General features: G+C 38.6%; 2 protein-coding genes across 2 annotated transcripts in view; both read left to right on the top strand.

The window, feature by feature from the left end:
• The first annotated feature begins 1,388 nt into the window (after nucleotides 1-1,388).
• Nucleotides 1,389-23,424, top strand: part of OPN3 (opsin 3) — a 66,634-nt gene continuing 44,598 nt past the window's right edge. Inside the window, 2 exon segments of the mRNA XM_032607894.1 lie at nucleotides 1,389-1,646; nucleotides 1,708-2,137. Of these exon segments, the coding sequence (XP_032463785.1) occupies nucleotides 1,389-1,646; nucleotides 1,708-2,137 (688 nt within the window).
• CHML (CHM like Rab escort protein) lies at nucleotides 1,751-13,120 on the top strand. Its single transcript, XM_032638695.1, has 2 exons — nucleotides 1,751-2,137; nucleotides 6,067-13,120. The coding sequence occupies exon 2, from the start codon at nucleotides 6,403-6,405 to the stop codon at nucleotides 8,356-8,358; it is 1,956 nt and encodes a 651-aa protein (XP_032494586.1). The 5' UTR covers nucleotides 1,751-2,137; nucleotides 6,067-6,402; the 3' UTR covers nucleotides 8,359-13,120.

Here is a 23,424-nt window from a genome sequence, read left to right as displayed (position 1 = left end):
AATAACCTTAACAGTTCATTGTATTATAAAAATAAATCTATCAAAATTTTTAAACATTTGCCCAAAGCCTCTTATTCCCTTTTTTTTTCTTCACTGATATTATTCCTCTTGCTTAGGCATTGCCCTGGACTTTACTCTAAAGCCAAAGTCCTTTTACTAAAATAGCCAAGAACCTGCATTATCTGGCCAATCACTGCTCACCTACTTCTCTGCCCTTATTTCATAATTCTCATTCCACTCCAGCCACATTGGTTTCTTTGTTTTTCCTCCAATATGCCAAGCACAGTCCCACCCCATTACATCTACTGTGTACCTGCAGTACTCAGTGAGGCTATCTGTAACCACACTGTACAAAATAACAACCTCTCCCCTCCCTCCGAAATACCCTTTCTCTGCTTTACTTTTCTTTGTCACATTTCACAACACTACATATGTACTTATTTGATAATCATCTGTTCTCCCAACACCACCAGGATGTAAGCTTTGTTAGAGCAGGGACTCAGCACCAATGAATGAATGAATGAATGCTTTAGGAAAGAATATGAGTCCTCCTTCATTCATTCAACTAATATTTATTGAGACCTTACTGTAGACTAGTCAGTAAATGGCATAGACATTAAACATACAGAACTTGTTAAATGGTTGCACAAATCTAAAATACAAAATTAAATGAGTTTTTTAAAGAAGTGGGTAAGTCAGTCTCACAGACAAATCCAGATTGGAAGCCTTAGTGACAAATCAAGATTTTAAGGACTGAGCACACTGCCCCTCAGCTATTGCTCAATGCACCCTGACGATCAGATTCTACCCCCCAAGAAACTTGTAATGGAGGTTCACTGAGGCTAGTCATTCTCTACCGATCTTTTGAATGGAGATGGGAGGAGGCACACACCTTCGTGGAGGGCAATTACTTTGCCCTTGCACAGACCCTGTGCTAGCCAGCAGTGCCCAAGAAAGGCTGCAGGTCTGGCTAGGGACTGCATCCCCTCGGGCCCTTTTGGGGCCTGTGCAGAGGCAGCAGCGCAGCCCTGCAAAGACTGATCAGTTCACGGACCTGTGCTTGACTTGCCCTCTGTTTTCACTGTGTAAAAGGCCAGAGGAAATGTGCTGCTTCAAGTATAGCACCACCTCTGCACCTGCTAGATATGGTCTAGAGCTTGAGGGCGCAGCCTGGGAGGTTGCCACAGTGAGGGCCTTAGCGACAGGGTGTATCCACTGCTACTTCAGGGAGGACAGGAAGGACAATATGGGCAGGCCTGGGGTGTGGCCTGGGTTTGCATTAAGTGTGCGACTCCGTTTGGCAGCGGATCGTAACAGCTTCCTGGGGAGGGAGAAACCAAGGACGGTGTAACCCCCTCATGAGAACGTGGTGGGCCAGGAGCCCATAAATGTTCCTGAATGAGTCGGTGGGTGGTGAACGCCAAGAGAGCTTCCGGCTGGGTGGGGGGGAGCTGCCGAGTGAGGAAACACGGCGGTTGATGTGCCTCCTGTCTCTCACTGACTGGGCGGGTGGGGCCGGGGTACCGGAAGGGGGCGAGGGAAGAGGAACCTGGAGAGCAGGAACTCCGCTAAGACTGCGAGAAGGGGCGGGGCTACGAGGCGCGTCGCGGCGGGACTACAATGGCGGGAAGGGGCGGAGTCACGAGGCGCGCCGGGGGCGGGGAGGGGGCCCCGAGCGGCATCTAGCTGCCCGCGCACTGGCCGGAGTGGGTGACGGATACCTCAGAGCGCCCTACGCCCCACCCAGAACCTAGCGCGCCGGCGCCCGGCTTGCACGCGGCAAGGCACTGCGGCGGCGGCGGCGGCGGCGGAGCCGGCTGGGAGGGCGGCGAGAGGCTGTGGCCTGGGCAGCCGAGGCTTACGCAGCGTGTCAACCAGGGCGCCTACGAGCTCCTAGTGCTTCTGCTCGGCTTCGTGGGACTGCTGGCCGTCGGCAGCAGCCTGCTGGTGCTCGTCCTCTACCTCAAGTTCCCGCGGCTCCGCAGCCCCGCCCGCCTCTTCCTGCTTCACGTTGGCCTCGGCAACCTGCTACCCTCCGTCCTCCGGGCCGCGCTAGCTTTCGCGTTCCGCCCGAGGGGCGGCGTGGTGGGGGGCGCCACGAACTGCGTGTGGGACGGCTTCAGCAACAGCCTGTGGGGTGAGTGGCCGGGGTAGACTTCCCGCTCCTGCGGCCTCCTGCCCCCGGCCCCGCCCTCTCCCGCTCCTGGACCCCAACCTCGTGGCGGTGCTCCCCTGACTTCACCTCCCCCTACCTCTCTTCTTCTGATCTCACCTCCTCCCTTGTGACCTCGCCTTCCCCCTGATCTCACCCGCTTCCCCCCACCTCTGCACCTTCCCCGCCGACCTCTTCTCCTCCAGCACTCGCTGATCTCCCTCCCTCCCTGTGCTCACCAGGCCCCACGCCAACCCAAACCCCAGCCTGTCTGCAGCCCCATCTCCCTTGTGCCCACCTCCTCCATACCCCTTTCTGGCCGTTGTGCAGCTCATCTTGCTTCTCTGCTTTCATCTCCTAATTTAATTCAACGGCACGAGACAATGGCTTTTACACTTTGAGGAAAGAAATGAGGGCTGTGGAGTTAAGAGATTCAAGGAAAAAAGTGTTTGATTTGTGAAAGTTGGAGAGGGTGATGAGGAAAGATCTAATTCCTATATTACTTCCCTAAAGTGAGAGGTAGAAACCTAACGTAGTAGTAATGTGTAAATTCTTTGAAAAATTTGCCCATTAGCAGTTGTAAACCTTTGACTGCTTCCTAGGAAGTGAGATCGTTTTATTCAGGTCCTCAGAATGCAAATTGGCATGTGCCCTATTAGCTATTTTTACTATAATTTCCTCCTTATAGTTTCCAGCACACCAAAATCTAAGGTGAGTTTGCAGATGGCCCAGAGAATCTCAACTCAGATGAACAAATAATTAGCTGTGCAGCCAGTAGATTTCATTAAAGTAGAACTTGATTGTGAATACAATACTCTTAACCCATATGGAAGATTTAAGTCTCACTGAGACTTGACATTTTGAAGGATGAACCACCCAGTGTGTCATTGAAGATGTGATTTTTCTAAGATTAGGAAAGTATCCTTTTGTGTGTGCTCCAGAATTTCATTTGTACAAAGATTTGAAATAGAAATGTATATTTCTCAGGTGTTAAATTTCCTTTTAAAAAAAAAGAATCCTGAAATCCATTGATAATTTATTACTGCCTTTATCTTGGCAGGTTTATGAGAATAAAATCTTTGTAGTGTTATCAAAAGTATTTTCTTATTCAACAACCTTCTATGTGGTGACAAATCCAAATATTGTATTTGTTATGATTCCTTTTTTTATATTTTGAGGGAAACAAGAAAATGCAATAGAGATCATAATTTTATTTATTTGATTGTCTCAATGATTCTAATATTCTAATACTACCTACCCCTTCCCCAATAACCCCTTATCTGAGAGCTTCATTTATACAAAGATTTGAAACTTGGGAGGGGGTTGTAGGTGTGTGAAGGTGGTGATATAGATCACACTATAGATTACACTCTTTGTATTAATTTAAAATACCTAACAGGCAATGTTTCAGGCAGGGCTAAGCTTTAAAGAGGGCAATTCAAGCCAAGCCCTAAAGTGGCATCGGTAGCAGAAATTGGGCCACAGACATTAAAGTTCTTATCTTTAAAAAGTGTTTTTTCTGTGCTGGGAAATTCAGCTTCTATCCTGACTCGGTGCCTGGGAATTTGAAAACAGGGGTATATTGAGTTTTTTATTAGTACCAGCATTCCCCTTCTTCCTCATCCCTTATATCTTGTGGCCCCACCCTGCTGTGTCTCCTTGTCTCTTCCATCCTTTTTCCTCCCTCATCATCCCTGCTTAGGTCTCACCCCAGTCAGAAGGGATTTTCTAAGACTGCTAGAAATGTTCACCACACAGTATTTTGCCTGACTACTGCTCTTTCTCTGGGCATTTCTTTAGTGCTTTCAACAATGACTTTAACCTGTTTTTAAGTTAGAGGTGGAAACTCTGGGGCAAGAGGTTCTGAGTCTTGTTTAAGCCCTGGGAGACAAGTCAATAGTGGGTTATGGTGGAGCTGAAAAAGTTCTTAGCAAAGATTAAGAATTTCTTTGCCTGGGGTAAATTCCAAAGACTGTGCTTCTAGGTAAGAGTTAAAGATGAAAAGAGGGAGGGTGCTTCCCTTATTGTTATCCCTGAGCAAGAACTAACCAACCATGGAGTACTGAAGGGGCAGAACATTTTAAAATACCAAAAGTGGCTGCTTGCTCCAGAGGCTTCTGGAGAGGCTGCCTTATCAAGTGGAAAGACCACTGGTCTGATGGTGTGAGAGTGGGTCCCACTCTTGATCCTGTGGCTACCCATCATGTGGACTTTCCCAGTCACTTAATTTCTCCAGCCATCAGTTTTCTCATCTTTTTTACGGGGTAGTTGAGCTAAATGTGTTAAGGTTGTCCTGTCCTGCTTTGTATTACAAGGACTCCTTTGATTCCTATAGGTTAGAAGGTGCCTGGTTTTAGCACTTATAGCTTATATCCTCTCCCTTACTCCCAACCCTCAGCTGTATCCCCTTCTAAACTGAGAATAAGTACATACTATGGTTACACTTCTTCACATACCCTCATGGGTTCTGTCTTCCTCTGCACACCCTGCTGGAAGAAAGCAGAATAAGTAACTCAAACATACTCACATACTTATGTGAGTAGCCTGGCAGCCACTTCATTCTGTGCTCAGTTTCTTGTTTCTGAGGGAATGTTGAAAGCAAGTGGAATCCCTGATATTCTTGAGGCAGAGGCTTTGACTAGACAGGACTATTAAGATTGCCATCTCAAACTGAGCAGTCAGTTCAGTGAATTAGTCAATTTAATCTAAGTTCCAATTGAACAGCTTGTTTTACAGATGTCTAGGATAATTAGTCATCTTAGCCTAGGCGGACCCAATATGCACTGATCAGTAAGTATAGTGGTAGGAAAAATCAGAGCTCAAGAAACTCACCCTTACCGTGCAATGATGAATGACAGAAAGGCCACCTAGCATGTGTGTGTAATGCTTTAGCCTAAAGACTTCCAGGTGAGTATGCTTTTCAACCCTTTGGCTGTTGCACCTCTGGCCATACCTACCACCACACAGGTGTTCTGCACATGGAGTATAATCAGGATGATGCTGGACAGGAGAGACTTTCTTCACTACCACCTCCTACCCCTTCAAAAACAAGAACAACAAACAACATGTTAATCTTGGCAGAGGGTGTTTGGACAGCCCTTTATCTTGGAAGACAGAGATTCAGGGTCTCAGAGCTAGAGTCTTGCAAAATGCAAGTCACCCTATGTTGACTTGGGTTTTAGAAATAGGTGTTATTTTATGTTAAGATATTTTAACATATGGACCCAGGACTTTTTTAACTTATACCTAAAAAACACACCTGTGCGTATGTACATTCATATAAGGATTTCTTATAAAAATATTTTCCCTTCAGTAGACCAATTCTTTCATATACCTAAATATTTTTAAATGCTAGTTGTATTATTGAATTAATCCTTTTTTAATAATCTGAATAGCTAATTCAGTTGAAATAGTCTCATGTTGCTCCCATAAGAGTCAAGTGGTAGGTGGGACATGGAAGAATCTATTCATCTGTCCTAGAAGCATCCACACACTGTATTGCCACAGAAGTATGCATGCATAATCATGACAGTGTGCACATTGAATATAGTCTGTTTCCATAAACACAGTGGAGCCACATGTTACTTGCAATTTAATCTCGCAGTTGTATATCATTCAGATATTTAAAAGCAAAAATTATAGAATTTTATTATGTTAATTCTTCTTTATTTTTGTGGGATGTTATTTTATCCATTCTTCATTGTTGAATTACATGATTTGGAGGAGTCTGTACCTTTTGTTCATTTTCAGGAAATTAGAAAAGATGTGAGAAAGTATTTAATGACTTGCTTTAGTAGAGGCTCATGTCCTAAAAACAAGTTGGGCTCCATTGGATTGTAATTGCTGTTGCATGAAATTACTTTTCTCTTAATATTGTTTACAATTGTATTCTTTCTTGAATTTTCTTCTTTCAGAGAAGAGTTCCAGTCACAAATGCATATGTGATACTTTTTGACATTCACTGCTAAGATGAAATGCAGAAGTGAACACGACACACTCATTCTCGTATTCTCAGATATGATTAGATGTACTTTATCATGTTTTTATGCTACTGACCTATAAGAAAAAAATACTAAAAAAGGGTAGCAGTTAAACACCTAGGACCTGCAACTTCAGTACGTCTGGGATGATCTGGAATATCACAAGGAGAGATTTTATTACAGCATATTCACACCTTATCTGAGCCCTCAGCCTATGTTCATACACATTTCCTTCATTGGAAGTTGTCACCAGACGCTTTACCTCCCAGGATGGACAACAGGCTCCCAACAGAGTTTGATGTGGTTGTAATAGGGACAGGTTTGCCTGAATCCATCCTCGCAGCTGCATGTTCTAGAAGTGGTCAGAGGGTTCTGCATCTTGATTCAAGAAGTTACTATGGAGGAAACTGGGCTAGTTTCAGCTTTTCAGGATTGCTCTCCTGGTTGAAGGAATATCAGCAAAACAGTGACATTGGGGAAGAAAGTACTGCTGCATGGCAAGACATGATCCATGAAACAGAAGAAGGCATCACTCTTCGCAAGAAGGATGAAACCATTCAACACACAGAAGTTTTTTGTTATGCCAGTCAGGATGTGGATGGCAATATTGAAGAGACTGATGATCTGCAGAAAAATCCTTCCTGGGTAGCATCTAGTACCCTCATTAAACCTCTGGATTCTGCGTGCTTGTCTGAAGAAATGCACTCGTTATATGTTTCTAGCTATGAAGTGCCTGCAAAAGGGACTCCAGAAAACAATGGAGAAGTAACTGATACAGCAGAAACCTTGGTGAAAGAAGAATATTGTGGATATAAAACTTATAAACACAGAGTTTCAGATGGTGCTAAAGACGAAATCAAACCTATATTGGAAGACAACAGTGATCCACCAAAGAGAAACAGGATTACTTACTCTCAAATAGTTGAAGAAGGCAGGAGGTTTAATATTGATTTGGTATCAAAGCTGCTTTATTCCCAAGGACTGTTAATTGATCTTTTAATCAAATCAAATGTTAGTCGTTATGCAGAATTTAAAAATGTCACTAGGATTCTTGCATTTCGAGAAGGAAAAGTAGAGCAGGTGCCTTGCTCCAGAGCAGATGTCTTTAATAGCAAAGAGCTCACTGTGGTTGAAAAGAGGATGCTAATGAAATTTCTTACATTTTGTTTAGACTACGAGCAACATCCTGATGAATACCAAGCTTTCACGCAATGCTCATTTTCAGAGTACTTAAAAACCAAAAAATTAACCCCCAGCCTCCAACATTTTGTACTACACTCAATTGCAATGATGTCAGAGTCATCTTGCACAACAATAGAAGGCCTTAAAGCAACAAAAAACTTTCTTCAGTGTCTTGGAAAGTTTGGCAACACTCCCTTTTTATTTCCTTTGTACGGCCAAGGAGAAATTCCCCAGTGTTTCTGCAGGATGTGTGCAGTTTTTGGTGGAATATATTGTCTTCGCCATAAAGTACAATGCCTTGTAGTTGACAAAGAATCTGGAAGATGTAAAGCAATTATAGATCACCTTGGTCAAAGAATAAACGCTAAATATTTCATTGTGGAGGATAGTTACCTTTCTGAGGAAACATGCTCAAATGTGCAGTACGAACAGATCTCCAGGGCAGTGCTCATTACGGATCAGTCTATACTAAAGACAGATTCAGATCAGCAGATTTCCATTTTGATAGTACCTCCAGTGGAACCAGGAGCATGTGCTGTTCGAGTCACTGAATTGTGTTCTTCAACCATGACGTGCATGAAAGACACCTGTCTGGTACATCTGACCTGTTCATCTTCCAAAACAGCAAGAGAAGACTTAGAATCAGTGGTGAAGAAATTATTCACCCCATATGCTGAAACAGAAATAGACAAGGAAGAACTTGCAAAGCCAAGACTCTTGTGGGCTCTTTATTTTAACATGAGAGATTCCTCAGGAGTCAGCAGAAGCTCATATAATGGCTTACCTTCCAATGTTTATGTCTGCACTGGGCCTGACTGTGGACTAGGAAATGAACACGCAGTCAAGCAAGCTGAAACACTCTTCAAGGAGATCTTTCCAAGTGAAGAATTCTGCCCCCCACCTCCAAATCCAGAAGACGTTTTCTTTGATGGTGATGATAAGCAACCAGAGCCTCTTGGAGCCAATACTATAATAATAGCCCAACTAGAATCCTCTGAGGGAAGCAAAAACCTAGAAAGCTCAGAGAAGCACCTTCAAAATTAGAAAAAAGCAAACTGGAAATGCTACTTTGGGCCTTCATCCAGTATCACAATATTCTCATTTAAAGGACAGTTTCCTATATGAGTAATTAGAAGTGGTTATTTGATGAATGGCCTGCAGATGTTGTCTATAACTCTCTTTGTGACTTTCAGTTATTGGATGTATTTGTTAACCTATCAATAATTGATTTATTGGTTATTGGACTTCTTTTTGTTTCAGAATGGGCTCCATGAGCCAGAATCTTAAACAGGGTTAGCTTTATTTTAGTACTGGGTATACATGTGAGGGTTCCATATTAGCCATGGTGCTTAAAGGAAGATGGTATTGTATCTGCTGATCTTCAGATTTTATTATTGTCTACAGAACAATAACATCTAAGGAATATTTTAATTACTTTTGTAGCTATTACAGTTGCTACCACCTCTGAATAGTGAAACACACACAGAGGAAATTATGTGGGTCTTTTCTTTATAATATAAAGATAATATATTAAGTATGATCCTTTATTTGTGAAGGTGATGTCTACAATACATCTTGCAGTTTAATTCTCCTACTTGACCCTTGTAACCAATGAGGCAGTGATGCCACCACAGTCTTATACATTGTAAAAAGAGTCAGAGTTCATTTAGTCGTTGAAGAGCTCATTCTTGGGAGGTTCAGTCCAAAGAAAATCTAGGGGAAAAGATTAGTTCTGGTTTAATATTTCAGAAAATTTCTGAAGAGCACTGCTCTGGTACCTAAAAGAAAAGAACTAAGTAACTCAGGCTAAAGAAAAAATAAATTGCTTCAGGAAAAGATATTACAGAATGCTTGTTCTGAAATTGCTAAGGAGAAACTGAGTGAAGCATTTTTAACCTGGGATTACAGATGGTTTTTAAAATCCATCTGTAAATAGATTTCCCAAGGTTTCTCAGTGAAAGTGAAGCATACCATCTTGTTGACTCCACCACTTCAATTAGTAACACTACAATTGATAGGAGTGAATCAAAGGAGGGTTACCATGTCCCTTTGGTTGTGTCCCACCCCACAAATAATGAGGTAAATGCCTTCGTAATCAACTCCTGCCTCTTAGCTGTTATCTAGAGGATAGAATACTTTTTTCCAGAACTACCAGAAGTCATAAAACTGGTTATACTCTAACAGCAGAAGCTTGTGGAGCTGTCAGAAGAAATAAACTTCCTTCTCTTTAGGTCACTGTTTCCATTCCTCAGACAGAGAATGATAATCCTATAGGAAGGATTTAGGAAGGGATAGGAAAGGATATAGGAAGCCCTTTTAATTACAGTTTTTGTCCTGGAACAGAGCATTTGCTATGTGCTAGGCACTTATTGTGCTCTCTAATTACAGTTTCTCAACAACCCTGTGAGGCAGATATTATTGAATACATTTTCAAAGAGGAAGTAAAGACTTAATAATTCTCTCTGAGTCTGGTTTGTGGAAGAGCCAACATTGGAATCCAGTCTTTCATGATTTCAAAATCTTTCCACTGATGTTAACTGTTAGAAGAGTGTAGGTACTGTAGGAGAAGGAAAAGATGCTCATGAAAACGAGTCTAGCGTTGCTAGTGAATCAAAGTAGACAGACATCTCTTGGCTTATTGAGTCAGAGAAATATGAAAATAAAGATTAATTAAAAGTAAATGTGGCTTAGAGCTATGGATCTCATTGAAGCAGAATTTGTCTAAAGGTTTTAACAAAATCATACTTTTTAATGTATCTTTTGATTATTGTGTTATAAAAAGTAATGTTACTAGGCCAAAATATGCTTTGAATAAATAGTCTTTTGATCTTCTATATGTGAGGAAAATGAAACAAGAAAGATTTAAGTAATTTTCAGCCTACTGAAGTAGAGAAGTCATTAATTGGTATTAATATATATGTTTTGAATCTAGCAGATCTATTATTGGGTGGATTCTAAGGCTTAAACTTATCAAAACAACTGAAATAGACCTAAAAATTAGTTATTAAAATGTAAAAGAATTTAAGATGTTAAGTGAAATGGAGGTGAAGGTGGTAATCCAGACCTATTGAAAAAATTTTAATTTCTGTATCATGAATATTTTTATTCATAAGAATTTGAGAAGGGCAACGAGAAGTTGCAAAAAATGATAGAACCAAAGATAATGGAAACAGGAAAATGTTAGATTAGGTAAAATAAGGGTTTTAAAAACTAAGAAAATGAATATATTGGTTTCCTACTTGAATGCAAATAAATTGGAAATGAAAAAAGTTATTACCAATAAAAAGCATTTTAAAAATTAGAGGATATTATAACCTAGTATAATTTTCTGACAAGTTGGAATTTTACCCTTATGGGCTTATTGGTGAACTTTTTCAAATGTTCAAAATATAAATAATATCTGTGTATCAAAAGATGATATAATATTTGCAGTTTGAGGTTAATATTGCCTCAATGCTAGGAGTCAAACATTTTGAAAAGGGTCTCATTCTGAACAAATGCAGAATATTAGCAAATGATACACAACATAAAAATAATTATTACTGTGACTCAGGATTATAAGGTTAGTGTTCAATAGAATAACCATTAAATCAATATCAACAGAACAAAATAGTAAAAATGCAAAGTACTAACTACAGGTAACTTTAAAAATATTAATAAAATAAATCATTTTTTATTTAATTATATCTGGTAATGATTTTTTTGGTTTCTCATTGTGATAATTACTAAAAACCAAGAACTAACATTATTCCTATTAGGAAAACATATAGGAAACATTTCTCAAGCAGAAATTAAATAATCTTGGCACTACTTTTATTTGTCATTGTAATAAATCATTAATAAGCATTAATAAATCATTAATAAGCATTCATAAATGAGAAAGATAAGGAAAGAAAGCACAAATATTTTCTATTGACATGACTTTTAAACTAGTGAAACCTGTAGTACAATAAACAGGCTGACAATAAAAGACTAATTCAGGAAGTTGTAGGATGTATAACTTTAAAATTAATCTTATTTCTTGGGCTTCCCTGGTGGAGCAGTGGTTAGGAGTGCGCCTGCCAATGTAGGGGACACGGGTTCGTGCCCCGGTCCGGGAGGATCCCACGTGCCGCAGAGCGGCTGGGCCCGTGAGCCATGGATGTTGGGCCTGCGCGTCTGGAGCCTGTGCTCTGCAGTGGGAAAGGCCACGACAGTGAGAGGCCCGCGTACCGCAATAAATAAATAAATAAATAAATTTAATCTTATTTCTAGATTCAAACAGTGACAAGCTACAACTTAAAGTGTTTGGGTATTAACATATACAAGCCATTTAAAGAAAGTTATACAGCTATATTGAGGTAAGAAAGATGCTTATATAGAAGCAGGTTACAGGAACTGCATCCTAGTATAATGAAAAGGAAGTAAATAGGAAATCTGAAAACCAAAATTAGACTCCTCACTTTACTACTTACAAGTTGTGTAATCTTGGGAAAATCATGCCTACTTTCCATTTCACCATCTATAAAATAGAAATAATGCTTTGCAGAATTATTATGAGGATTAAATTAATGTAAAAGAAATTATGTCCAAAGGACTGGCAATAGGGTGAAGTTAGTATGTAGATATACTACACTTCCACTTAACGTTCCAACTGGATGCTTTATATAATTTGACAGAATTGTGATAAATAATTTAGGAAAATAAGCAAGGATATGTCTTTTTAACTTGGGAAAAAAGGGAGTTTTGCACTTCAGATCGTTAAAACATGCTGTTAAGCATCTTTTCTAAATACACTATGGTATTGAGTAGAAAGTTTAAGACTAGTAAACCAATTGGAAAGAAATATATAATAACTGCTTGTGGAAAGATTAGCTGGATGTAAGTATAAAAAAAGAAATTAGATCCACTTCACACATAACAGTTTGTTCCAGATTAAGATCTTCAGTATAAAGGTAAAAATAAAAAGACTACAATTCTCATCCCAATAATTTTGCAAAGGAAACTTTATGGCAAAGAAAAATGGTGACAAGGTAGATGAGATCAACTAAGAAAAATGAAAAATGTATACTAAATAGGAAGAAGACAAGAAATGGGGTATAAGCCACTTGCATTACACAAGGATAAAGTACTCAATATTTTTTAAAAGGTAAGTGCAAATCCATAGGGCTTTGTGCTCTTTACTAGGCAAGTTTATGGAAGAATTGAGTTGAAGCAAGAAGATAGAAATAAAATGGTATTCAGATTTACTAATATTAAAAATGCAAACTAGAGCAACTTTGACTTAGTTCATGCAATTATATTAGCAAAAAAATTTTAATTGCATGTATGCTCATACCAGTAGCATTATTATATTAATGTAGTTTTTTTGAAGAACTATTTAGAAGAATATAAGAACTCTATAACCAATCTGTCTTTTGATAGCTCTAACTCACTCTGAGTAGCATATGCCCAGGAAAATATTTTAAAAGAAAAAAAAGTCTATTTGTATAAAGATATTTCTAGTGATTGCATTCATTTGAGTTTTAAAAAGAGCCCAGTAATTGGGAACTGGATAAGTAAATTTTCATGTATTGCTATTGCTATCATAGACTGTTATATAGCCATTAAATAGTATTGATATATGTAAAACCATATGGGAAAATGTTTAAATGAGACTTGAAAGTGCTAAAACATAAATTATTGTATTTACTGATTGTGTAAAAATTTAGATCTATACATTGGAAAGAATCCGAAGAGAACATTGTAATTAGTTTAACATTAAGAGGGTCTTTTTTCTATAAAATACTGATGTATGAAATAAAAAATAAAAGATTAATTGGTAAAATGGTTTACTGAATTGGTGAGAAAATTATTGATTTCTAAACTTCTAAATTTCTCCTTTAAATTAACAAATATAAGTGTTAGTGTCAAAAGATAATCTCCCAAAACATGGACAGAAAGTTTTCCGACTCTTGGTGGGAAGGAATTCTTGGTCAAGATGGATTTTGCATCTTTTCTCAGTTGCCCAACATTAAGAAATAAGGTATATTGTGACTCTAGGTAGATAAATAATTTTTTAAATGGGAATCTCAGAGCCAGAGGTAGAAATAATAGAAATGATACTAATGCATTCCAGGACATCAGCATGAAGACATTATATACTAAAGTATGGCCCCTAATCCAAGAACATACTTCATTTTGGAGTCTTGGAGGCCAGGGAAATGAAGGTTGGGTTTGGATTGGTAGAAGTGGCCAAGCCTGGGTCTGAGGAGTGCTTTCAGGGAGACCGGTGTTAAGGACAGATCTCAGGGGACTGAGGATGCTGGCAGACCCTTTCTTGTTAGTCTGAGACGTCCAAATCAAGGTGATTTAATTCAACAAACATCAGTTGAACATCAACTGTGGGTTATGAATTTGAATTATTCTAGGGATTAGAAATAGAAATATAAATGACAGATCCTCTAGAGGATGTATGTTTTGTTTTATCTTTATGGGAACTTAAGGTGTTTTCTATCCATCATACTCCACATCATAACCACCTCCTTTCACCCACACTCCCCCCCGCAACAAAACGAAAAGTGATTTGTTGTGCATGGCATTCCTTTAAAGGAATACCAAGACCTTTTATTATGCAGTTGCAAACAAGTAGCTTAATAAAAGGTAGATCAGTTAATACTTTCTGAAATCTATTTCAGCTAACATTCCGTTAATTAAGTTTCTGACAATCAGAAGCTTTCTGTCTTGCCTGTGGGAAGGAGTGAAGAGAAGGTACAAGAGATTGGGTCCCAGAAGCCCAAAGCGTTGAGAGCTCAGAGAATAGAAGTATAAAGAAATCAAAATGAGAGAAGCAGATCATAAAGTTTCAAAACAAAAAATTCTAATTAGGATTAGATTAGGTTTACCTACCTTTGTCTTGGCAGGACAGATAGAAGTCATGCTTTTATTGCGTTGAGGTAGTTGCTTCCTCTTTGAAGATTTATACATTTTTATTTCAGTATTTTTACTCTCATAAAGAGGCATTGTTTCCAGTATAGTTCTTACCCTTCTAACCAACAACCAAATATATTCACATTTCTAAAGCAGGGGACACAATACCTCCAGCTGTATGTAAGCCATGAACAAAGATGCTGAGTGATTCAACTGAAAGAATTTGACTCTAACATGAATATTTTGACAGCAGTTCTGCTACAGCATTTGTAGGATTTTTTCTCCTGACAACTACATTTTTTTTATATGAACCTCAAGACAACTACATAAGGTAAGAAAGGGCAGGTATTTATATCCATTTTACAGATAAGACTTGGAGAAATTAAGTGATTTGCCTGGACTCTCTCCTAGTAAGTATTCAGATTCATTAATTAGAATTGAAATGTAACTTCTGCCTTACCTTCATCTCAAGATGATTATTTATTGCATGTAAGAGTGCACAGCACATAAATCACTATTTTAAAAGTGGTTGCTTCTAGAATTTGAGAGTACTTTTTTTTCAATAAATAAATCATCCTATAAATTAAAATTTGTATAGTTCAAGTGGGCTGACTAGAATTGCAAGAAGGAGAAGGGAGTTTAAGCTCACACCTGAAATCAAACTTTCTCCTGGTTTTTATGTCAAGAGCTTCATTTCTATAATACAGTATTTTTATTAGTTCCTGTTGATATCCTATAATTTTGACATTTGCTTGTTGCTAAATATATATTTAACCCGTAATACACTCTGAACAGCATGAATAAAGGTATAGACATCAGAGGAAAAGGAATGACTTTGGATTCAGAGGTGCAGGGTTGACAAAGTATAGTAGGAAGATAAATACCTTTTTGTAGTTCAATCAGAAGGAAAACATATTTAGGCATTTTATAAGTTTTAAAGAAAAGGGAATCCTAGGGGATACCAGTGCAGTAGGATTAAGACCAACTCTTTTGATTATAGGTCATATAATTAAAGCCCTTGAGCACCCAGTTCCTGTTTGAGACTTTTATTTGTTCATTTATTCATCTCATACCAGAAATATTATGAATCAGTATGGGTAAGTTAATTTTACTTCATGATAAGTTAATTTCATTTATATGTGTAATTTATAGTTAAAGTCTTTGTACCAATTTCAGTATTCTTATTGCCCATTATAAAGAAGAAATTTGGGGGAATGGACTGCTGAGGAAGAGCAGGGAATCTTGTTTTTAGGCAATTAACAGTTGTTAAGTTCCTAAATGATTTAAGTGAATTATTAAAGAGAAATGAGCTGTATGTCCTTCTGTTCCTTTAACAATTCCATTTTATGACTGCATATAACATTATTTGTAGTGCCCTCTGTTGCTGAAACATAAATACCAACCAGGTGTTTACTAAAAGGAAAAAGCAAAAGACGAGAACTGCACTGGAAATAGTTTCTCATGAGATTGTAATCTACTTTAAAACAAAGTCTGTGTGTGCTGTACCTCTGTATTCCCTACAGTGTCTTGCACTTCATAGGCATCCAGAAAAAGATTTGCTAAATGGAAGACGAACTAGCAGTTTCCAGCACCCTTTTTCTTCCTTCTAGGTTCCAACCGACGAACAGAGTACAGAGGAACAATCTGGGAAAATGTATCAAAATTATAGTGCTGGGTCTTTGTATTATTAGTACAGGTAATTAGTTTTAGGGTAAACCTATGTGAGTGAATGAAACTACTTAAAAGGAACATTTAAATCTATGAAATGTTTCATCTAATCATTTTACCAATTTTCTCCCATCAAGGCAGTGGTTCTCAAACTAGGGTGATTTTGCCCTTCAGGGGACATTTGACGATGTCTGGAGACATTTTTGGTTGTTAAAACTGGGAATGGGCTGCTGCTGGCATCTAGTGGGTGGAGGGCAGGAGTTCTGCTAAACATCCTATGATGCACAAGACAGCCTCCCCACAAGAAGGAATTATCCAGCCCAAAATGTCCATAGTGCCAAGTTGGAGAAGCTGCATTAGAGTAAAAGTTATGAATATTTATAATGAATCTGCTTTCTTTTATGCTCCACACTTTTACATTTCTTCCTCAACATTTTCTGACTCCCTCAATGCTTCTTCAACAGGGTCACTGTTGGTAGAAACTGCTGTCTGCTGCTTCCTTACATAACACCTCCCCACTCCTTTATCTCCTTTCCCTCACAAATTAGCTATGGCTTCCTTCTGAAGGTTTATGATAAACTTCAAAACAAAATTCAGAGATTTAGTGAATATTTCTCATCCTGCCCCAATTGTCAGGTACAGCCTAGAGATTTTGTGGGGTTTTAAAAAAAACATGCATCTCATTCAGAAATAGAATAACTCTGCAGTTATAGAAATGAAACTATGATATTCTTCTATTGTTTTGTTTTAGTGTTTTTTTGTCATGTTCTCATTATCTTTTTAGGTATCTTTCTATACACTGCAAACTACCTCAAAATCAATGTAAAAATATTTTGACATACTTTTTTTTGGAGGGGTATTATTTACTTGACAAGCTATGGGCAAATTAATCAAATTACATGTATATGACAATATCCTATGAGTTTCAGAGAAGCCAATACAAGACTAAATAAACCATCCATAATTGAATTATATTTACATTTACACTCACTAATTGTTCACCAAGCAATGAAATAGTGCAGTAGCTTGACATTTTATAAACGGGGATTAACTAGAAAATACCTATAAAATGGAATGAGTAAGGAAATGAGTCAGTATTCTTAATGTAGATATGAATCTTAAGTAGATTACTCGCAAAGTGAAACATAGGATTCGATACAATGCAACATTTATTGAGCACTGTGCCTCAGTTTCTGTGCTAGAGTCTGGGAATACAGAGAATAATTGTATGTAACACTGAGCATTTACTGTATGCCAAACACTGTTCTGAGTGCTTGCTGTATTTACCTTATTTAATCCTCATAACAGCCCAGTTGGGTAGGTGCACTTATTATGCCTGTTTTGCAGATGGGGAAACTGCAAAGAAAAACTTGACCAAGATAACACAGCAGGTATATGGTAGAACCAGGCTTCAAACCCAGGCAGTCTGACTATATAACCCACGTGCTATGATTGCAATGTGGTGTAGTTTCTTCAGAGAGATGTCATATTAATTCCAGGAACAAGTAATTAATTATGTGCCAGGAACGGTCCCGATTTCTTTATATATATATATATATATATATATATATATATATGTATGTATGTATGTATATATGATCTCAATTTTTAAAATAACCCTGTGAGGTAGGTATTAATGTTTCCATGTGTATATGAGAAATAAGACTCAGTAACTTTCCCAAAGTTATAAAATTGGTAAGTAGTAGAACTCCCAATCCACTGGAGCTGACATCGATGCACAATTAACGACTATATTAACCAGGCTATGAACATTTTTGTGATATAGGTATAAATAAACTTTAATGGATGCACAGAGAAGTTACTTTAAGTCTGGCTAGGGAAATCTGGGAAGGCTTCATGAAAGAAAAGACCTGGGTCCTGACTGTTGAAATGAATTTCTACAGACTGATATGAAGAGCAACATTCCATATACGGACAACAGCAGAAACAGAGGTATGGTGTCATCCAGGACAACTCTCTGATGGCTAGATCATAGAGTGCACTGAACTAGAGTGGAGAGGTGGGGCATGTGGGAAAGTGTCCAGGGTATCAGTGTCATAAAGATCATGAGACTTCTATTCAGTGTATAGTGAGGAGCTGTTGAAGGTTTTTCTAGATCAGGCTTATGTTTAAAAAGGTTAGTCTGGTGTAGTGAGGAGGGAGGCCGGAAAGAAGGTGCAGAGACTGGATGCAAATGAGAATGGTAATGAGAAAATGAGTGGTAATGAGAAAAAATATTATAAGGCTTGGGTGGGCTGGGAGATGGAAATGAAACAGGCAGAGAAAAATTTGGAGATAGAAACCTAGAAAATGACTGGATGTTATGGATAAGGTAGAGAAAGGAATTGAAAATGATTAAAACTTCACCTTACGTACTTGAATGAGTGCAATAGCTTTTAACCAAGATTGGGAACAGGTTTTGAAGAAAAGCAAATGGGTTTGGTTCTGGTCATACAAGGTGATCAGGAGATGGTTCTGGAAGGTCTCAGAGGGTTGTATGCTAAAGAGTTTTGACTTTGTCCTAGTGTAGCCCCACTTAATGTATTCAACAAGGAAATGGGTTGTATTTGGATGTATAACCCTGGTGTCTGCTTGGAGGACAAATCCAAAAGAGGCAAGAATGTAGAAAGGAGGCCAGACAGAAGGCTTTTAAAATGGTTTGTCAAGAAATGATGAGGGTCTGAATTGGGACAATAGTACTTAGGACAAAGGAAAGATTTGAGAACTACTGAGGAGATTAACTCAGCTGAGTTAGTGATTGATTGAATGTGAGTGCCACAAGAAAGGAAGAGAAATCAGGAAACAACAGAGAAAGACCTAGTAGATAGAGACCTGTTATGAATGCAAATATGGTACCCTGCCCGTTTTGATGCAGTAACTGACCCCCTGGATTGTCCTGGATTAGGAAAATTTCCTTCTAGGATTCCTAGATATACACTCTTTTTTTCCTCCTGGGGTTGTTAAGCCTCAAGGATATAAATCAGAGGTTGCCAGTACCTTAATTACCAGAGAGTCTGTCTGAAATTTAGGCCAAATAGAGAGCAACCAAACCAGTGATGGGAGGAGAGAGACACAGCCCTGATGACATATTTCAGGTCCCTAACTTATGTGGCTCACATTATATTTCTACTGGAAATACAAAACTGGCATAGAAATAGGACATGAGGTAGGAGAGGGGTTATAGAAACCAAGGGGAATTTCAAAAAGAGCCTGTTCTAAACTGTTGATATTGGAAATGTTTTTGCAATTGATTGATTTATAAATTGATGAAATTATAGAGCAATGGTTTTAAACTGAAGAGTTCTTATGATTCCAATGGGAATGTCTTTAAAGTACAGATTACCAGGTCCCACTCCTGCATTCTGGGTCAGCGGGTATACAGAGGGCAATTGCATTTCATTGTTGCCTGGGTGGTGCGTTGTCATGCATCATGTCATAAGTAAGAAGTAATAAAGCAAGTATTTCATGGTATGGTAGTTGGTATTTAGTTTATCTTCTGGTGGGTATTTTAGAGAGTTGTACTGAAAGCATTAAAATTTTATACAACTTCTCACTTAACAATTTTATTGCCAAGAATTTATCCTAAGGAGGTAATCATGGATGTTTGTAAATATATAGCTAATGGATTGTAATATCCGTGGCTAGCACTTATTAAATGTGTACAATATTCCAGGTACTGTTATAACTGCTTTATGCATATTAATTAACTCAGTCTTCATCCCTACTCTGCAAGGTAGTTAGATAATATACTACTACCCCATTTTACAGTTAAATAAATTAATGCACCAGTAGATTAACTTTTTCAAGGTCACATAAAAGTGGAGGATATGGAACCTGAACTTAGCGCCCTATGTTATACTTAGTGTTTCTCTTCATAGCACTGTTAGAAGAGTGAAAAATTGCAAATAATCCAAAGATCCAGTGTGACATCTGAGGGAGCACATGTTCCAGAAATCAACATACCACTGAGCAAACCATTCAGGACCCAGACCCTGGAAACATGCTTTACCTCCTCCTGACCCCCCAAAAGATGATCAGAACAAATCCTGTCATACCTCACATCCCTGCTGAAGTCAGTCTTTGCCAAAAGGGAAAGCTCTTCATCAGCCATGACTGCACTCTCTTGATATGGTGCAGTCCTGAGCTGCACCATATTATTTATTTCTTGATAAATTATTATTATTTCTTGATATGGTGCAGTCCTAAGCTCCCACCATGTGTGCTCAGAGCCTCCTCTCACAAGCAGTAAACTCTCCTATATCTTCAACATCTTCTCAATATTTTCTCTACCTCCTTTCTTTCCCTTAACCCTGGCTGCACCCAAGGACTCTATTTCCCACCTCCAGGCAGACGCTGTTTTTTTTCAGATGGTGAGCTGAAGTTTCGGCAACAGACCATGAGAGAAACTGAAATAGAGTTTAGCACTCACAGTCCTGGAGGAAGGACATGGCACCCCGCAAGGGGTCACACAGGGAGGTAAAGGCAGAGTGCAGAAAAAAGGAGGCAGGACCTGGGATGCATTATGGTCCATGGGTTGAGTGCTTTGGTGTTGGTGGACTAAAGATGGATTGGACAATTCAAGCCAAAAATAACAGGGTTTTGTTAAGTTCCACAGGGGCTTATCTAAGGGGTACATAGCAGGAAGGCCCTGGGAAGCAGGTGATAGTCAGGGCTGTTGGGAGTCACATCAGGAACTTATGTTTGCTTGTGACTCTGCGGGCTGCTATCAGGGGCATGTGCTTGAATGAGGGGTTAGTGTAAAGTCCTCCAGGCCTCTTGGCCAAATAAAATAGATGTTGAGGCAGTAATACCATGGAGTAGCTTAGCTAAACTCTCAGTACACTGCATATACCCCAGAACCACGTAGTTGAGTAAATGCCCCATTGAGTATCACTGCTGCTTCCAAAGCATTACTCCCTCCTTTTCCTGTAAAACTCTTTGCTCCATCAACACTCACCCCACAGTGAGGTCACAAACTTGAACTCATGCTATCACAAGATGTGCAGGGCATATAGAGCTTATATGGCTCTTGCCTGTCTCATTTGCAGTCTTCTTTCTCCCTCCTGGATAATTCACATCAGTTTACAGTCTAGCCACTACCTCCAGTTGTCCCCTGACTCATGGTTGTCCCTTTCTAGTCTTTGTTTAAAGAGTCTATCTTCTGAATGTCTGCTACTTGCTACCTCCATATCCCCAATGAAATTTTTTGTTTTGTAAGTTATTTAAAAGCTTTTAAATATAGAAAAGTGCAAAGGATAATATAATACATATTTATGTACCACCCAAAGTGAGCAGAGGTTAATATTTCTATATTTATTGTAATCTATCTTTAAAGAATTGAAATATTACAGATAAAATTCACATCTATGTATTTCTTCTCTCTAGTCCATTCTACCTCTTCCCTTCCAGAGATCACTGCAGACATGAATTTAATGTGAATCCAAGCAATGCTTCGACCCTTTTGCTCATGATATATTTACCCATTTCCCCCTTTTGATGGATGTTGGGTTAGTTCCTATAATATGATAAACAATGCCTCAAAGTATATCCTCGTATATATCTCTTCCTATCCAATGTACAAGAGTTTCTCTAGGGCTGTGCTGTCCAATATGGTAACAACCAGCCACATGCCTCTTGGGCACTAGATATGTAACTAGTCTACATTGAGATGTAAAATGCACACTGTATTTTAAAGACTTAGTATCAAAAGAATTATATAAAAAATTTCACTCATAATTTTATGTTTATTATAAGTTGAAATAATATTTTAAAGATGTTAGGTTAAATAAAATATATTATTAAAATTAATCTATCTGTTTCTTTTTACCTTTTAACGTGTGTCTACTAGAAAAATTTAAATAACATATATGGCTCACATTACATTTCTACTGAACAGTACTATTCTAGAGTATATAAGTAAACCTAGAATTCTTGGGCCTGGTAAATGCTGGATAAGTTTTCAGATTGATTTTTTCAGTATCCTCAGTCTCACTCCTTTATATAAAGCCCTTCCATTTCCCCCAGTCTTGGTGATCTTTCCTCTCTCTGAGCTCCTACAGCACTTAGGTTTGTATGTCTCATTTGATAGTTCAAATACAAATTTTGTATTTTTGTTTGTCTTTTTATGTTGCCTTTTCCCTTTTACATCTGGGGTCCCTGTATCTTGGGACTTTGCTTCCCCAGCACTAAGCTCAGGGCCCTACATGTTAGAGCCACTTAAATATTTCAGGAAGGTTTAGAGAGTCCTGTCATCGTCTACTTTTAAGTTGTGATTTGTCCTGGATCAGTTTTATCTTATTTACCTAGAATATGCCTTAAGTCTCTTGTGCATCCAGGCTTCACTTTGCTCTCCATAATATGAGAAAATTCCTTAGGAAGTAACATTAGTCTTCAGGCTGATGAAACTGCTGATATATCCCCAACAAGCTCCTCACTTCCTAGTGGGTTTGGAGTTTGGATAACTAGGCCAGGGAGAACCCCCCATGTACAAGGCCAATAAAGCTCCCTATTCAAATGACACCACCTGCAGACATTTTCTGACATGCTACATCTGGTTCGATAAAACATGGCATTACGATAGCTAATTCGAATATAGGAAGCAGCAGAATTGCAAAAGTCAAGGGAATAGGTAGAGAAGGATAAAACTAGAAATGAGTAAAATATTATGAATATTAGATCTGTCGATATAAACTTGACAAGTTTCCCCTTCCTCAGAGCTGGAGCTTTGTGCATGACATAGCCTTTGGTGTCCCTGTGGAATACTGTTTTGTGAAATGTTAATTCAAAGGAATAGTTATGTTCAGTTTCTCTTAGGTGGGGGCAATTTACAAATTGCTCTGAGCAGCAGATAGGAATAAAGGCAAGCAAATTTTAGAGCCCAGAAAGACACTACTGGGGAAGCTAAGGGATGTGGGAGTGTTGATGTAGAAAGATAGCTAAAGAATAAGAGACTGCAAACATAAAAGGCATGATAACAGCAGTTGAAGGGTATGTGCTATTTCCCTGCCTGGGGTGATCCTCAGTTATATCTGAAAAAGCATACATTATACTGGTCTCTCTGCTGTGGGCATGAGCCATATCTCATTATTCCCTATTTCTTAAAGATGTAGAAGAATTCTTAGGATGAAATATACCTGATAATAATAGTAAATGAATCAAAAGACAGATAAGCAAAAAAATATAAGAAAAGAAGTATGCTGGAGAGAGTGTGGAGAAAAGGGAACCCTCTTGATACAGCCACTACGGAGAACAGTATGGAGGTTCCCTAAAAAACTAAAAATAGAACTAGCATGCGACGCAGCAATCCCACTACTGGGCGTATACCCTGAGAAAACCATAATTCAAAAAGAGTCATGTACCACAATGTTCGTTGCAGCTCTATTTACAATAGCCAGGACATAGAAGCAACCTAAGTGTCTGACAGATGAATGGATAAAGAAGATGTGGCACATATATACAATAGAATATTACTCAGCCATAAAAAGAAATGGAATTGAGTTATTTGTAGTGAGGTAGATGGACCTAGAGTCTGTCATACACAGTGAAGTAAGTCAG

Source organism: Phocoena sinus, chromosome 1, assembly GCF_008692025.1.
Source record: "Phocoena sinus isolate mPhoSin1 chromosome 1, mPhoSin1.pri, whole genome shotgun sequence".
In the NCBI taxonomy this organism is placed as follows: domain Eukaryota; kingdom Metazoa; phylum Chordata; class Mammalia; order Artiodactyla; family Phocoenidae; genus Phocoena; species Phocoena sinus.
This window is presented reverse-complemented; position numbering and strand designations above follow the sequence as displayed.

Excerpts from the sequence above, each read along its gene's own strand:
- CHML (XM_032638695.1), top strand. The coding sequence starts at position 6,403 with ATGGACAACAGGCTCCCAACAGAGTTTGATGTGGTTGTAATAGGGACA.